This window comes from Epinephelus lanceolatus, chromosome 9, assembly GCF_041903045.1.
Source record: "Epinephelus lanceolatus isolate andai-2023 chromosome 9, ASM4190304v1, whole genome shotgun sequence".
Lineage (NCBI taxonomy): Eukaryota > Metazoa > Chordata > Actinopteri > Perciformes > Serranidae > Epinephelus > Epinephelus lanceolatus.
Window position 1 is genome coordinate 46,316,515 of NC_135742.1, and position 14,358 is coordinate 46,330,872.

General features: G+C 40.2%; 1 protein-coding gene across 3 annotated transcripts in view; it reads right to left on the minus strand.

The window, feature by feature from the left end:
- Positions 1-14,358, minus strand: part of LOC117253156 (uncharacterized) — an 87,275-nt gene that overhangs the window by 11,618 nt on the left and 61,299 nt on the right. The window contains exons 4-9 of one of the 3 annotated variants that reach the window (XM_033620527.2): positions 8,580-8,751; positions 6,975-7,154; positions 6,724-6,846; positions 6,389-6,519; positions 6,269-6,299; positions 6,056-6,155 (exon numbers count right to left, since the gene is read on the minus strand). In XM_033620527.2, coding sequence (XP_033476418.2) covers positions 6,056-6,155; positions 6,269-6,299; positions 6,389-6,519; positions 6,724-6,846; positions 6,975-7,154; positions 8,580-8,751 — 737 coding nt within the window. Of the gene's footprint in view, positions 1-6,055; positions 6,156-6,268; positions 6,300-6,388; positions 6,523-6,723; positions 6,847-6,974; positions 7,155-8,579; positions 8,752-14,358 lie in introns of all 3 variants that reach the window. The other 2 variants (XM_078171013.1, XM_033620526.2) reach the window with 2 other exon arrangements.

Below are 14,358 nucleotides of genomic sequence, written 5' to 3' on the forward strand. Positions count from 1 at the left end.
GAATTTATTGCTTTCCTCTTAATTGTAACTGTAACATATGAATATATACTTCATGATTTGCCTTTGTGAATTGCCATTTTAAAGGGAAATTTTAGTTTATTTCAACCCGTCTCCTATCGTCCTAAATTTGTTTCAAGTGACTAGTGACATAGAAATAATCGTTAGCGTGTTAGCCGTTAGCCTAGATACAGCTGGGGTGCATTAGTAGCGTCAGACCTGTTAAAACCTAAGTGAACGGGCATACCTTCAAGTGCAAAGTTAGTCCACTAAACAAGATTTTTTCCACAAAGACCGCCTCATATCGTTAGGATAAATGTCAGAGAACATATAGAAAACGACATGTAAACGTGTTGTCTTACCTTACCGGTGTGGTGCCGTGTTTGTTTATCCCTCTCTGCTTTCCAAAGCGCGGCCGAAATATATCTCGCCAGCTCTAGATAAAGCCCAGCTGGATACTAACGTTACTCCAGGTGGAAGTGTCTCGTCCTTGGTCACATCCAGACCTTGAAAATAAGGCTGCAACCAGTCCCATTCCTTGCAACAGAGGCATTCCTCACAGGTACACCACCAATTTTCCTCTACCTGTTGCGCCTCTCTCACGCTTTGGAAAGCAGAGCTAGATGACAAACAAACATGGCAGCACACCGGTAAGGTAAGACAACACGTTTACATGTCGTTGTCTGTATGTTCTCTGACATTTATCCTAACGATATGAGGCGGTCTTTGTGGAAAAAAAGCTTGTTTAGTGGACTAACTTCGCACTTGAAGGTATGCCCGTTCACTTACGTTTTAACAGGTCTGACGCTACTAATGTGCCCCGGCTGTATCTAGGCTAACGGCTAACATGCTAACTATTATTTTTATGTCACTAGTCACTTGAAACAAATTTAGGACGATAGGAGACAGGTTGAAATAAACCGAAATTTCCCTTTAATGAATGGATCTGCTCTATTCGCTTTAAGCTGTGTAAACAAAAACAAGAATAGAGTAACTTTTTGTCAAGTCCGTCATTAAACAATATTTACATGGCCATATGTACACTGAAACTGTTTTTGCTTACTGTAATCAATTTGTTCATACCTGCTATTACAATTTGAGAACTTTTGTGGCTTTCATCAGTACTTGCACTTGTTCTTAAGTAAGATCAAAATTTAAGAAAAGTTTGTGTTGTGAAATATGAATAATGGTGAATCAGCAATTTATTTTATGAAAATGCAGTTCGTGGGTATGTGGTTGGATCAAGGTGCTGCTGGAGATGGGTGGTGTAAGTGTTAGGCCTATGATAGAATTTTTTTTAAAGTCTTCCCATTTCAACATAAATGTAACTTTTAATTTTGGTAATCTGGGCTATCTGCTACTACCATGGTTTATGACACCACTTTCCTACCTCAGACCCAGCAGGAGGTGGCCTATAACCAGAAACTGACAGCCACTTCCTTTCTATTTTTGTCTGAGTTTAATGCTACCTGTAAAATGCTAGTGGCTTGTTGATTTGTGGTTTGCACCCAGCACTTAAGTATTCTGCCTGTTTAGGGCTTTTCCCTGTGCTGAATGCAAATTGCCTGGCATGTGATTCATTAACATGGGTAAGAACAGACTTGGCTGTCAGTGCACGTGTCATGAATCCCATGTAGGATTTTGTTCTTTTCCTCTTATGGCTTTGTGCAAAAATATACAAGAAAAATAAGAAAACATTCATGCAGGAGGCCTATTGTTCATATGGGCACCCAACTATTGTTCTCAGACAGACTTGCAAAATTATAAACCTGTCCTTTGTTCAAGGTCTTCTATCTAATTTCTGAGTTTTCTACCCCATTTTGTAGTTTTCCTCAGCGGATATAGTCAGCTCAGTTGTCCATGACAAAGTTCCCTTGTCAGTGTTCCATATGGGTGGATCTTAGCTCCTGTCTGTTTCAAAGATGGTCTCTGGTGTCAGTTTCCTCCTGATGTCCCCTGACTCCTGCTAGACCAACTTTGACCTCTTCCAGTGTATACTGTGAGTGCTTTTGGTCTGGTGTTCATAGACAGCTGATGCTGTCTGTTTCTGGTGTTCATGTCTAGGATCCTTGCTGTTTCACTAATATAGTGTTTCCCCCAGCTTATTATTAATATTATTAGTATTATTATTATTATTTTTAATATACTTTATTAAGGGGAAATTCAATTTTTTCACTCTTGCTGTCAATTACACACAAGTCCGAAAGACACACACATGCACAAACAGGACCTATACATGCACAAAGTGGAGAGATGTCAGAGTGAGGGGGCTGCCTTGGTGAGGCGCCCCAAGCGGTTGGGGGGTTCGGTGCCTTGCTCAAGGGCACCTCGGCAGTGCCCACGAGGTGAACTGGCACCTCTCCAGCCACCAGTCCACGCTCCATATTTGGTCCGGACGGGGACTCGAACAGGCGATCTTCCGGTTCCCAACCCAAGTCCCTATGGACTGAGCTAAAATTTTGAGTCCTGAATGTTAATTATCCCTGTGATATATGGGATCAAATATCAATATTTTTCAAGGTATTGTATCATAATTAGAAATTTCAGTTTCCCACTTGGGTAGGGGTCGAAGTCATCTTGCAAAAGTGAATGGATGGCAGGAGAAAGATAAAGGACATTCACTTCAGACACCAGAAACTGTTACCATCTAAAAGAGATACACAAGTACTACATGACCGAAAAATGATGAAAACCACAAGATGTGAGGAAAAGCTATTGGGCAGACCTTGAGTTACATTTATTTTTCATAACATAATATTTCACGATAGAATTTTCAAATATATTCATATTATACCGTTTCCAAAGTCAAGAATTCATTTCCACTTTTAACAGAAAAAATGGAATGCTGTATTGACACGTGAAGCTGTTTGTTTGTTACTTTTCTCAACAGTGTTTTACAACTATGGGGGACTTGAGAAGGCCTTCTCACAACATTCTAAATGGAAGAATCTGCCTTGCAGGAAATGCAGAGAGAGAATACATTCAACATGCTTGTTAGGCGTCAGGGAATTTGAGCACTGTGACACAGAGAGCCATCTTTTCCTGTAACAGCCTATTTTCTGTCTCAAGCTTTCTCAACACGTTCTCATCCTAAGTAGTCACATGTTGCAACTTTATCAGTGTCCTTTCACATCTACATATTACGCGCTACGTATCATCCTGCATCTGCTGCTGACATTCTGGGGAATCAAAACCAATGCTGGGACATCAACAAAGGCATGTGGTTAGGTTTAGGCAACAAAAGCAAATGGTTTGGTTTTGACAAAAATAACCACGTGCTTAGGTTCAGGCAACAACAGCACATGGTTAGGTTTCGAAAAAAAACATCATGGTTTGGCTCTACATTCAGACAGGAAGCAAACACCGGGCTCCTGGGTAAAAGTCTAGGGTTTGTTGGACCCATCCACCACCCCTCCCCTCCGCCCTACAGGGGACTTTCCAAGTTAATACATTATGCTGTTACTGGCAACGTTTTAACCTGACGCCATCCAGCGGTGTATCATACCGCAGCGAAATGCACCAAACCAGCTGCGTTATAAAGTGATGCCGCCTGTCCGCATATCATAGTGCCACAACAAGAGCCTTCTGGCCAGCTGGCCCTGTATCATATTACCGTGAAAAGTGGCTTTTGATGTCAGGTGTCTGATGCCAAAATCACTGACAAAGTGGCAGTATTTGATGACTTTGGAATGAGATTAGGTGGGCTTGCCCCTTTACAACTTTTAGGTACTAATAAAAATTTTAGACAGGCTGAGAAAAATGAATGCTTCTGAAATTAATTTGGAGATACTGCGACATTTATTGTTTTTGTCATACACACACACACACACACACACACACACAGGATGTTGTGAATGAGTAAACATGTTTTATAAAACCTGGGACTGCACCTGGCTCTACAGTACAACATCCACACCATCCATCCATTATCTTTCAGGAATGGGTTGCGAGGGCAGCAGGCTGTGCAAGGCATTCCCTACGTCCATCCTCCTGGGGGATCCCGAGGTGTTCCCAAGTGCCAATGATCTGGATAAGACGAGGAGTTGTGTCTTTGAGAGCTTGTACTGGATGAAGAAGGGAGTGACCGGGGACTGTGCATGGCATTCCGGGTGTACGTATGCAGTGTCCCGAAGCAACAGATCATGTTACGTGTAGTTTGGGCCCACATCTTGAATCCGTACATGACACTAAGATCGAGACAGGAGCTAGAAACGAAGGCTTGTTGACAATACTGACCTATAACAGGTGCAAATGCCGGAACTGGAGGATGTGATGAGTGAGAGATGATTCCGTTTCTGCTGAGGAATCGCACAAGGCTGTTACTATCAACAAGAGAACTGCAAAGTAAACCTAAATGATGGCTGGCATCAGCAGAAGAGAGAGCAGATTTAAAATTTTGCAGTGGCATCCTGATTGGCTGAGAGATCATGGCAAAGTGTGATTGGATAACAAGAGAAGTGAACACCCATAGTCAGCTGATTAGAGGGAGTAGTGAAAGTGGGATGGAGAGAAATGTGAAAGGGTGAGCACAAAGATGGTCTTCCTGATTTAACTTAGGCTGAGCTTCATTTCAATCAGGAGTGACTTGTTTTTAATGGTAAAAGAATATTTATTAACGTGAACGTATGAATAAGAATGTGGAAAGTCTTTGCCGATTGGACCCCAAAGAGATGGTATGATTAAGGAGGGTGATGACTCCATAGTCGAATAGGGAACCCCCCCAAAAGAAGAGTAAGGAGGGAGAGGGACAACCTACTGTTTGACATGAGGTGATCTTTACTTTACCAACAGGCAACAGGCTTCTAATAAATAAGTAAAGATAAAATTAAGGGGAGATGTGTAACTAGAGAAACGCGCATAAAGCAAACGTGAAAGACTATGGAATGGATATGTGCATAGTTAGGTATAAGACAGAAATAAGCCCTGAATGAGACAGTACAACTCTGATGAGAAACGTGCCGGGAAACAGTGGATAGCTTAGTCTTGGTTAGGAGCAAGTTACTGCTTCAAGTGAAGGATTTCAAATATCTTGAGGTCTTGATCACAAGTGAGGGTAAAATAGAGCACAGGATGGAAAGGCGAATAGGTGCTTTGTCAGCAGTGCTGTGGGCATTCTCACGGTCCGTGTGATGAAAAAGAAGCTGAGCCCCAAAGCAAAACTCTTGCTTCACTAGTCCCTCAACTTTCTGCCACTCCCCTGTGGTCATGAGCTTTGGGTAGTGACTGAAAAAAAGCCGGTGAAATGAGTTTCCTCTGTAGGGTGACTGGGCTCAGCCTTAGAGATAGGGAAAGGAGCTTAGACATCCAGAGAAAAATAGTAGAGCTGCTGCTCCTTTGCGACCACAGGGACCAGTTGAGGCAATTACGGTATCTAATTAGGATCAACTTGGGTGCCTCTCGTTAGACGTTTTCTGGGCACATCCAAATAGTAATTGGAGGGAGGGATCATATATATATATATGTCCTCTGGCCTCTGAACGCCTCTGGGTTCTCAAGAAGAAGCTGGTAAATGTTGCTGGAGAGAGGGACGTCTGGAATACCTTGTCTAGCCTGCTGCCCTGTGATCCAGCCCGGATAAGTGGATGAAAATAAATGGATGGACTTCCATGATCATTGTACTAACAGTTGCTATCATAGTTCACTTTGATTGTGCTGTGATTGTAATCATCACACCCTCTGATCTATATTCACCTTCAAGTGGTCCTTTTGTACTTTGCACTGCTGCACATACATGAGCCAAAATACCAGGTGGAGATGCCCACATCGTCTCTGCATCCAGAACTACTACTTTGCACTGGTTGTTGCACTTGCACAATTAAAATGTTAACATATTGAAATGGCTATAGTTCCCTTGATGAAATTTCACAGTGGGCCACAACGGCACACAGCCTCTAACAAGACCACTGAGGCTCTGACTTTGAATCAATATGCAACTGTGTTTTAGACTTTAGATTTCCAGCTATTTGAATTCCAAGCATCTAAGATGTAAATTCTTAATTTCCTCACATAAGTGCATCCATGGTGCACTCAGGAGTAACATGGTTGAATTCTTACAGACCTGAGTACTTTTTCTGGCTTGTCCTCTGCAATCTTTTCTCCTGTTTTCCTTCGTTTTGAGCCACTGCTCCTCCCCCTGGCTGTGAGGGGCACTTCGGCCTCTGAAATGGTTAAATTTTTATAATGTATGTTATCACTTTAATAATACATACATTAATATACAATGTAAGGTAAAGGTTACAATGTTAAAAGGTTAAAATGACAAAGTGCTCACCTATGGTAGCGCTCAGTACTGTCACTTCCTCCTAAAAATTAAGTGGATTATTTTTACTTGCAGAATTATTTGTTTCTCAAATTCATGTTTCTCACATTGGAAGAAAAAGTTATAATGTACCACAATTTCAACAGTGCATTCCACTGATTCAGCATCTTTTATCTGAGTGGTAACTGCCTCCATCGCCACACCCTTTCCGGTCATTTGGGTAATCACAAGTGATTCTTCTGTGAATGACAGGTTCTTGGATACTGCTGAGAAACAGATTAAGATGTAGATGGACAAAGATGTAATATTTAAAGGCTTAGATAAGTACACTAAAAAATCTGTCAAACAGTTTTGCAGTTCTTAACAGAATTAAACAAACAATTTCAAGATGATTGAAAATATAATCTTTATGGTGTCAAGTCTTTTAAAACGTCCAACTCTACAGTGTCGTTTCTGTGCTTTCTTACCACTCTGCTCCATGGCCTGAATCCTACTGGCAATATTTGTCCTCTGGTTGGGCCCACCTATGCCCTCCACCTCCCACAGCAGGCCTGTGTCTCCTGGATACTGACACAGGTACTTCTCACACACTGCGAACAAAGAGGAGTGTCTTGATAGTAATGTACTGTTTACGCTTCTATGAAATAACAGAACAAACACAGCTGACTGTAAGACAGTAAATTCATACTGCTCATATTAATAAGGTGGAGTCATGTACCTTTATACATGGATGGTGAAAGGGGGTACCTCAACCCCAGACAGTCCTCTTTGAAACTAAGCACAAAGTCCTCGAGCATCTGGAGGCCGAAGCCTTTACCACGCTGACATTTTCGGACAAATATGGAGTCCATCACAGGGAGCTGATAGCTTCTGGTTGAAAAAGAATTACATAAGCTGCCTACAAAAGGGAAAAAAACACACTTGTGAGGACAGAAAGGAACGAACTGATATCAGTTATCACACATGGACTAAACCACAGGGCTATACCAGGAAGTGAGATTAGTGTGTTAGCAAGGTATGTTGGGTCTAAAGCCAGAGTTTCTCATTCTAAGAAGGTGGCTGTCTTCTAACCTGGCTAGATCGCCATGGTAAGTTATGCTGCAGACCAAACCTGGTCAGGAACAGCTTATGTGCGGAGTTTCGGCTAAAAAGCGCTTTTCATCACTCCTTGGAGTCGTGTCACTCTATAGTCAGTGTCAATATATATCAATATATGAGTACTACAGATTCTCAGCTAAGGGAATACATTGCAAATGTGCTTAATCCAACTTGTTTAGTCATAATGTTACATTGAAAATTCACTTTCACGTACCATTACTCTCAATACTGGCGCTCTACAGCGGTGTGTACTCAGTCCATTTCTTTACACTCAGTATACAGACATTTGTCTGAATCCTTCCACCACTACCCTCTACTGTAAATTTGCAGATGACACAATCTTGTATTGCTCAGTAACAACAGCGACTCCTTCTTAGCCTATCAACATTCCATATCCCATTTAGGCTCACTTTCTCCATGTTAACATCCCAAAAACTTAAGAACTGCTATTGAGCCCCCCCCCCCCCCAAAACACTGATCCACTCTGGGCCACCATCAAAGGGGAGAGGGTTGAGGTGGTGGAGTCTCTCAGGCACTTTGGCATTACACTGGATAATAACCTTATCTTCAATCAGCATACCACGGACATTTACAAATGTCAGCAGAGACTTACAGCCGTCCATAAATTAAACCACCTGTCAATACAACCCCATCCTTTTCTTCTCCTGTACTGTAGCATTACCGAACCAGTTTTTCTGTATGGTGCCATCTGTTTTTTTCCATATGCTCACAAGCACCAATAAGAATAAACTCCTAAAGAAAACTCATTTAGCAAGCAAACTCCGAGGTATTCCTACCCGTAACCTATCTGACTATGTCACCTCATCCCTGATTCGCAAAGCACTCACACTCACAGCCTGAAGTTAACAGAGACAGTTGATAACCACCTTTGTGGTATCTGTTACCTCTGACTGAGGCTTTAGGGTTTGTCAAGTCAGCTCAGGCAGAGAGAGCCTGATTCTGGCAAACTTGCTTTGTGGTGCAGCCCTCTGGTCCTGCATGAATGCAAATGTATCTACAAACACTTCCTGGGCTGAACAAACAGTGGTTGAAACAACTGAGCAGTAAGCAGTGTTGGCATTGAGAAGATCACTTACATTGTCAGCATATACAGTTTTTCTTTTAAAACCTTTAGAAAAATTCTCCATAGTAAATACCAACTGAAAGAAAACTACACAGTGAAGAACCAGATAAGAGTCTGGGTCTATCTGTGGAGATAAATTACCTGAGGGTTTGACTGAGTAGAAGCCAACTGCCTCTCCATTATTCCAGAGGATTTTTGCATGATCTTTTTCTCCATGGCAAAGGAAGGGAAGCTCATCAGAGCTCATCTCCTTGGCTCTATAGATGACACGATTAAGGATGTATAAAACTATTCTCTCTCCTACTGTCTCCACCTAAGGGACACACACAAAGAAAGCATTTCATTCTTAATATTATGGCACCCTGCCATGTTTGCATTTGTTGTATTCGAAACAAAACTTTGTGTTTTATTTACTTTCAATGTTTGTTCAAACGCTGTTTCTGATTGATCAGTTTAAAACTAGATTTTCATTTGTAAGCACCGAAACACATAGAGGCATCCACTGTAATCAACAACAGACATTTAAGATTTTGGCGCTGATGCTTATCTTATATCTCCTTTATTTAAAAATCTCTTTTTCATGAGTGACCTGGCCAAGAGGGCAGCATACAATATTGTTACAAGTTACAACATGGACATATAGACATATACAACTGTCATACCCAACAAATGAATAAAAACCACAATATACAATTAACATGAAATACAAGGTAATTTATCATTCCAATCTGGTCGTTTCCCACATAAAATGAAAATTGCAACAGTAATTCCATTATATAAAAATGAGAGTAAACACAGCTACACAAATTACAGACCAATATCCCTACTACCGCAATTTTCCAAAATCTTAGAAAAACTCTTTAATTCCTGACTAGAAAAGTTTCTTGACAAACACCGGATAATTAATCATGGTCAATATGGATTTAGAACAAAAACAACCACCTCAATGGCAATAATTGAAGCAATAGAAGAAATCACTAACGCACTGGACCAAAAAAAAAAACACATGCTGTTGGAATTTTTATCGATCTTAACAAAAGCTTTTGATACAATCAATCACTCAATCCTACTCAACAAACTTAAACTATATGGTATTAGAGGGGGTTGCCGGGGAGTGGTTAAGAAGCTACTTAACAGGAAGGGTACAATATGTTAAAATGGGACTGTATTCATCAAAAAATCTTGGCATTTCTTGTGGTGTCCCCCAGGGGTCCGTTTTGGGACCAAAACTATTCAGTGTTTATATCAATGACATATTTGATGTATCCCAATCGCTAAAACTCATACTCTTTGCAGATGACGCCAACATATTCTTTAGTAGTAATAATTATAATGAACTTGTAAACACGGTAAATGAGGAATTAAATAAACTGAAGAAGTGGATGGACAATAATAAATTATCATTAAATTTAAATACGACTAAGGCAATGATGTTTGGAAATTCTAAAACCAATTCAGAACTACATATAATGATTGAAGGTGTCCATATTGAAAATGTAGATGAGAATAAATTTTTAGGAGTTATAATAGACAATAAATTATCATGGAAAGCCCATGTCAGACACATAAAAACAAAAATCTCCAAAAGTGCGGATCATTCACAAGGTAGGATTTCTAGAACACACTAATAATCTGTTTATTCAGTCAAAACTATTAAAAATCCATGGTCTTGTAAAATATTATACATCAATAATCTTATTCAAAGCATTCAACAAATTACTACCAAGTAATATACAACATTTCTACACAATTCGGGAGAGAACTCATAATTTAACAGTATATGGAGACTTCACATTACCTAAAGTTTGAACCACTCTTAAAAGTTTTTGTGTTTCTGTATGTGGAGTGAAACTTTGGAACAGTCTGGATATCCAACATAAGCAATGCCAAAATATCCACAGATTTAAACTGCTATATAAACATATGGTCTAGTCACAGTATAAAGAGAGCGGGTCTTAATACTTATGTTAAATCAATTTTCTGTCTTAAAATGTTGATGTGTGCTTGTTGTTCCTCACTAAGTTGGTATGTAGTGTCCATTACCTTTCTGATATTGTTGTTCTTACCATGAATGTACATTGTTCCTATTTTCACACACACTTTGGTTATATAATGTAAATACTGTGGAATAAGTTTATTATAATCTGGTATAGGCCTTTTTGTTCATTGTCCTGGTTTGATGTTAAAAGACAGGAGGGAGTATTTAACTCATTGTGTTAAGTTATTGATGAGAAATGGGGGTGGGATTAAATAAGTTTTCTTCTTCCCACTCCTTTTCGAGTGTTAATGAATTAATTTAAATATCGAACCTGCATGTCTCCTGTTCAAAGTATTTGCCGTATTAGTTTTTGTTGTATACAGGTCATTTATGATGTAAAAAATGCTCTACTGCTTGAAATAAATGAAAATGAAATGAAAGGTCCAGGAAAATAACAAATATGATGTGAGTACATCTTTAAAATAAATTAAGTCACATTGACTAAAAGAGCTAATTTCGCGATCCTTTAAAATCTACTTAAATTCCCCCACAGTGATCAATTCTGCCAGTTTCAGATCCTTCTAAAGATTATCCAAAATGAGGGAGCAGCATATTTAAAAGCTTTTTTGCCTAGTTCTGTTCTCACCCTTGGAACCTGCATTTGAAGATTATTACAAGAGCGAAGGCCGTATTGATTATGGTTTCTGCACATGTATGTAGAAAGGTAAAAGGGCCAATAATAGATTTATATATAAAAACCGACCAATGCGCTGGGGCATCAGTAGCGTAGTGGATAGTGCTGGCGCCCCATGTACAGAGGCATTGCCTCGCCGCAGCGGCCGCGGGTTCGAATCTGGCTTGCGGCCCTTTGCTGTATGTCAGTCCCCACTCTTTCTCTGTCTCCCCATTTCACTCACTGTCCTATCATTAAAGGCAAAAAGCCCATAAAAATAATCTTAAAAAAACCCAAAAAACAACCAATGCGAGAGCCTGCGGACATATAAAGACGGCCATTTAGCAGTGGCATACAGAGTATAGTGGTGTATGTGATTTCCACAACCAGTAAAGAAGTGCAAAGCACAATGGTACACAGTGTCTTACTTCTTTAGACACTGGTCAAGGGAATTCATGAAAAGCAAATCACCATAATCCAGCAGAGGTAAAAAAAGTTGCAGATATTAAGTGTCTCCTTGGCTGAAGGGAGAAGTTTGATTTATTTCTAAAGAAAAAGCCCAATTTAACCTTCAGCTTGGAGACAAGGTTTTCAATATGTGATTTAAAAGACAAGTTCTGATCAATGATGAACCCTAAATACTTGTAAGTTGTAACCATTTCAATTTCAGTCCCTTGAATTGGTAAGATCTCTGGAAGATCAGAAGGTAAGTCTTTGCTGTTTGAAAATAGCATGAATTTGGATTTTTCTGCATTTTTTTTTTTAAAACTTTATTTAACAGGTTTTCAATTTTATGAACAAGCAAACATACACTCATTTACAGACATACAGAACATCAGTACACATAATCCCGTATACCTCCCCATAACCCTCCCTCTATACCCTCCCTTGGGACCAAGAGCATACTAGAGGAAGAGAAGAGCAAAAAATAAATAAATATATAAATAGACCCATTGACATTCGATAAGATTCCAAACATGGTAGTGGCCATAGCGATCTTGGGATAATCAATCAATCAATCAATTTTAATTATAAAGCCCAATATCACAAATCACAATTTGCCTCACAGGGCTTTACAGCATACGACATCCCTCTGTCCTTTGCACCCTCGCAGCGGATAAGGAAAAACTCCCCAAAAAAACCCCTTTAACGGGGAAAAAAAACGGTAGAAACCTCAGGAAGAGCAACTGAGGAGGGATCCCTCTTCCAGGACGGACAGACGTGCAATAGATGTCGTACAGAACAGATCAGCATAATAAATTAACAGTAATCCGTATGACACAATGACACAGAGACAGAGACACAGAGAGAGACAGAGAGAGAGATGCAGGTAATAAGACTTAGACTTAGACTTAGACTTCCTTTATTGTCATTGCACAAAAAAAACACAGCAGTGAGATTTTGGCAATGAAATGTCGTTGCTTGGCTTCCGGATTACAACAGAGATGGAATTATGGGGCAGTTTAAAAATTAAAAATATAGTCTATGTAACTAAAAAACAAGAACAAAAATAATAATAATGAGTGCAATAGAGAATAAATACAGTACAGGCCAAAAGTTTGGACACACCTTCTCATTCAATGCATTTTCTTTATTTTCATGACTATTTACATTGTAGATTCTCACTGAAGGCATCAAAACTATGAATGAACACATGTGGAGTTATGTACTTAACAAAAAAAGGTGAAATAACTGAAAACATGTTTTATATTCTAGTTTCTTCAAAATAGCCACCCTTTGCTCTGATTACTGCTTTGCACACTCTTGGCATTCTCTCGATGAGCTTCAAGAGGTAGTCACCTGAAATGGTTTCCACTTCACAGGTGTGCCTTATCAGGGTTAATTAGTGGAATTTCTTGCTTTATCAATGGGGTTGGGACCATCAGTTGTGTTGTGCAGAAGTCAGGTTAATACACAGCCGACAGCCCTATTGGACAACTGTTAAAATTCATATTATGGCAAGAACCAATCAGCTAACTAAAGAAAAACCAGTGGCCATCATTACTTTAAGAAATGAAGGTCAGTCAGTCCGGAAAATTGCAAAAACTTTAAATGTGTCCCCAAGTGGAGTCGCAAAAACCATCAAGCGCTACAACGAAACTGGCACACATGAGGACCGACCCAGGAAAGGAAGACCAAGAGTCACCTCTGCTTCTGAGGATAAGTTCATCCGAGTCACCAGCCTCAGAAATCGCAAGTTAACAGCAGCTCAGATCAGAGACCAGATGAATGCCACACAGAGTTCTAGCAGCAGACCCATCTCTAGAACAACTGTTAAGAGGAGACTGTGCGAATCAGGCCTTCATGGTCAAATAGCTGCTAGGAAACCACTGCTAAGGAGAGGCAACAAGCAGAAGAGATTTGTTTGGGCCAAGAAACACAAGGAATGGACATTAGACCAGTGGAAATCTGTGCTTTGGTCTGATGAGTCCAAATTTGAGATCTTTGGTTCCAACCGCCGTGTCTTTGTGAGACGCAGAAAAGGTGAACGGATGGATTCCACATGCCTGGTTCCCACTGTGAAGCATGGAGGAGGAGGTGTGATGGTGTGGGGGTGTTTTGCTGGTGACACTGTTGGGGATTTATTCAAAATTGAAGGCACACTGAACCAGCATGGCTACCACAGCATCCTGCAGCGACATGCCATCCCATCCGGTTTGCGTTTAGTTGGACGATCATTTATTTTTCAACAGGACAATGACCCCAAACACACCTCCAGGCTGTGTAAGGGCTATTTGACCAAGAAGGAGAGTGATGGAGTGCTGCGGTAGATGACCTGGCCTCCACAGTCACCGGACCTGAACCCAATCGAGATGGTTTGGGGTGAGCTGGACCGCAGAGTTAAGGCAAAGGGGCCAACAAGTGCTAAACACCTCTGGGAACTCCTTCAAGACTGTTGGAAAACCATTTCAGGTGACTACCTCTTGAAGCTCATGGAGAGAATGCCAAGAGTGTGCAAAGCAGTAATCAGAGCAAAGGGTGGCTATTTTGAAGAAACTAGAATATAAAACATGTTTTCAGTTATTTCACCTTTTTTTTGTTAAGTACATAACTCCACATGTGTTCATTCATAGTTTTGATGCCTTCAGTGAGAATCTACAATGTAAATAGTCATGAAAATAAAGAAAACGCATTGAATGAGAAGGTGTGTCCAAACTTTTGGCCTGTACTGTAGATAAACAGAATGTAAACAACAGAATAAATAAATAGTGCAAAACAGAATAACCAGTATATAAACAGTGTAAACAGTGTAGTGCATAAACAGAAAC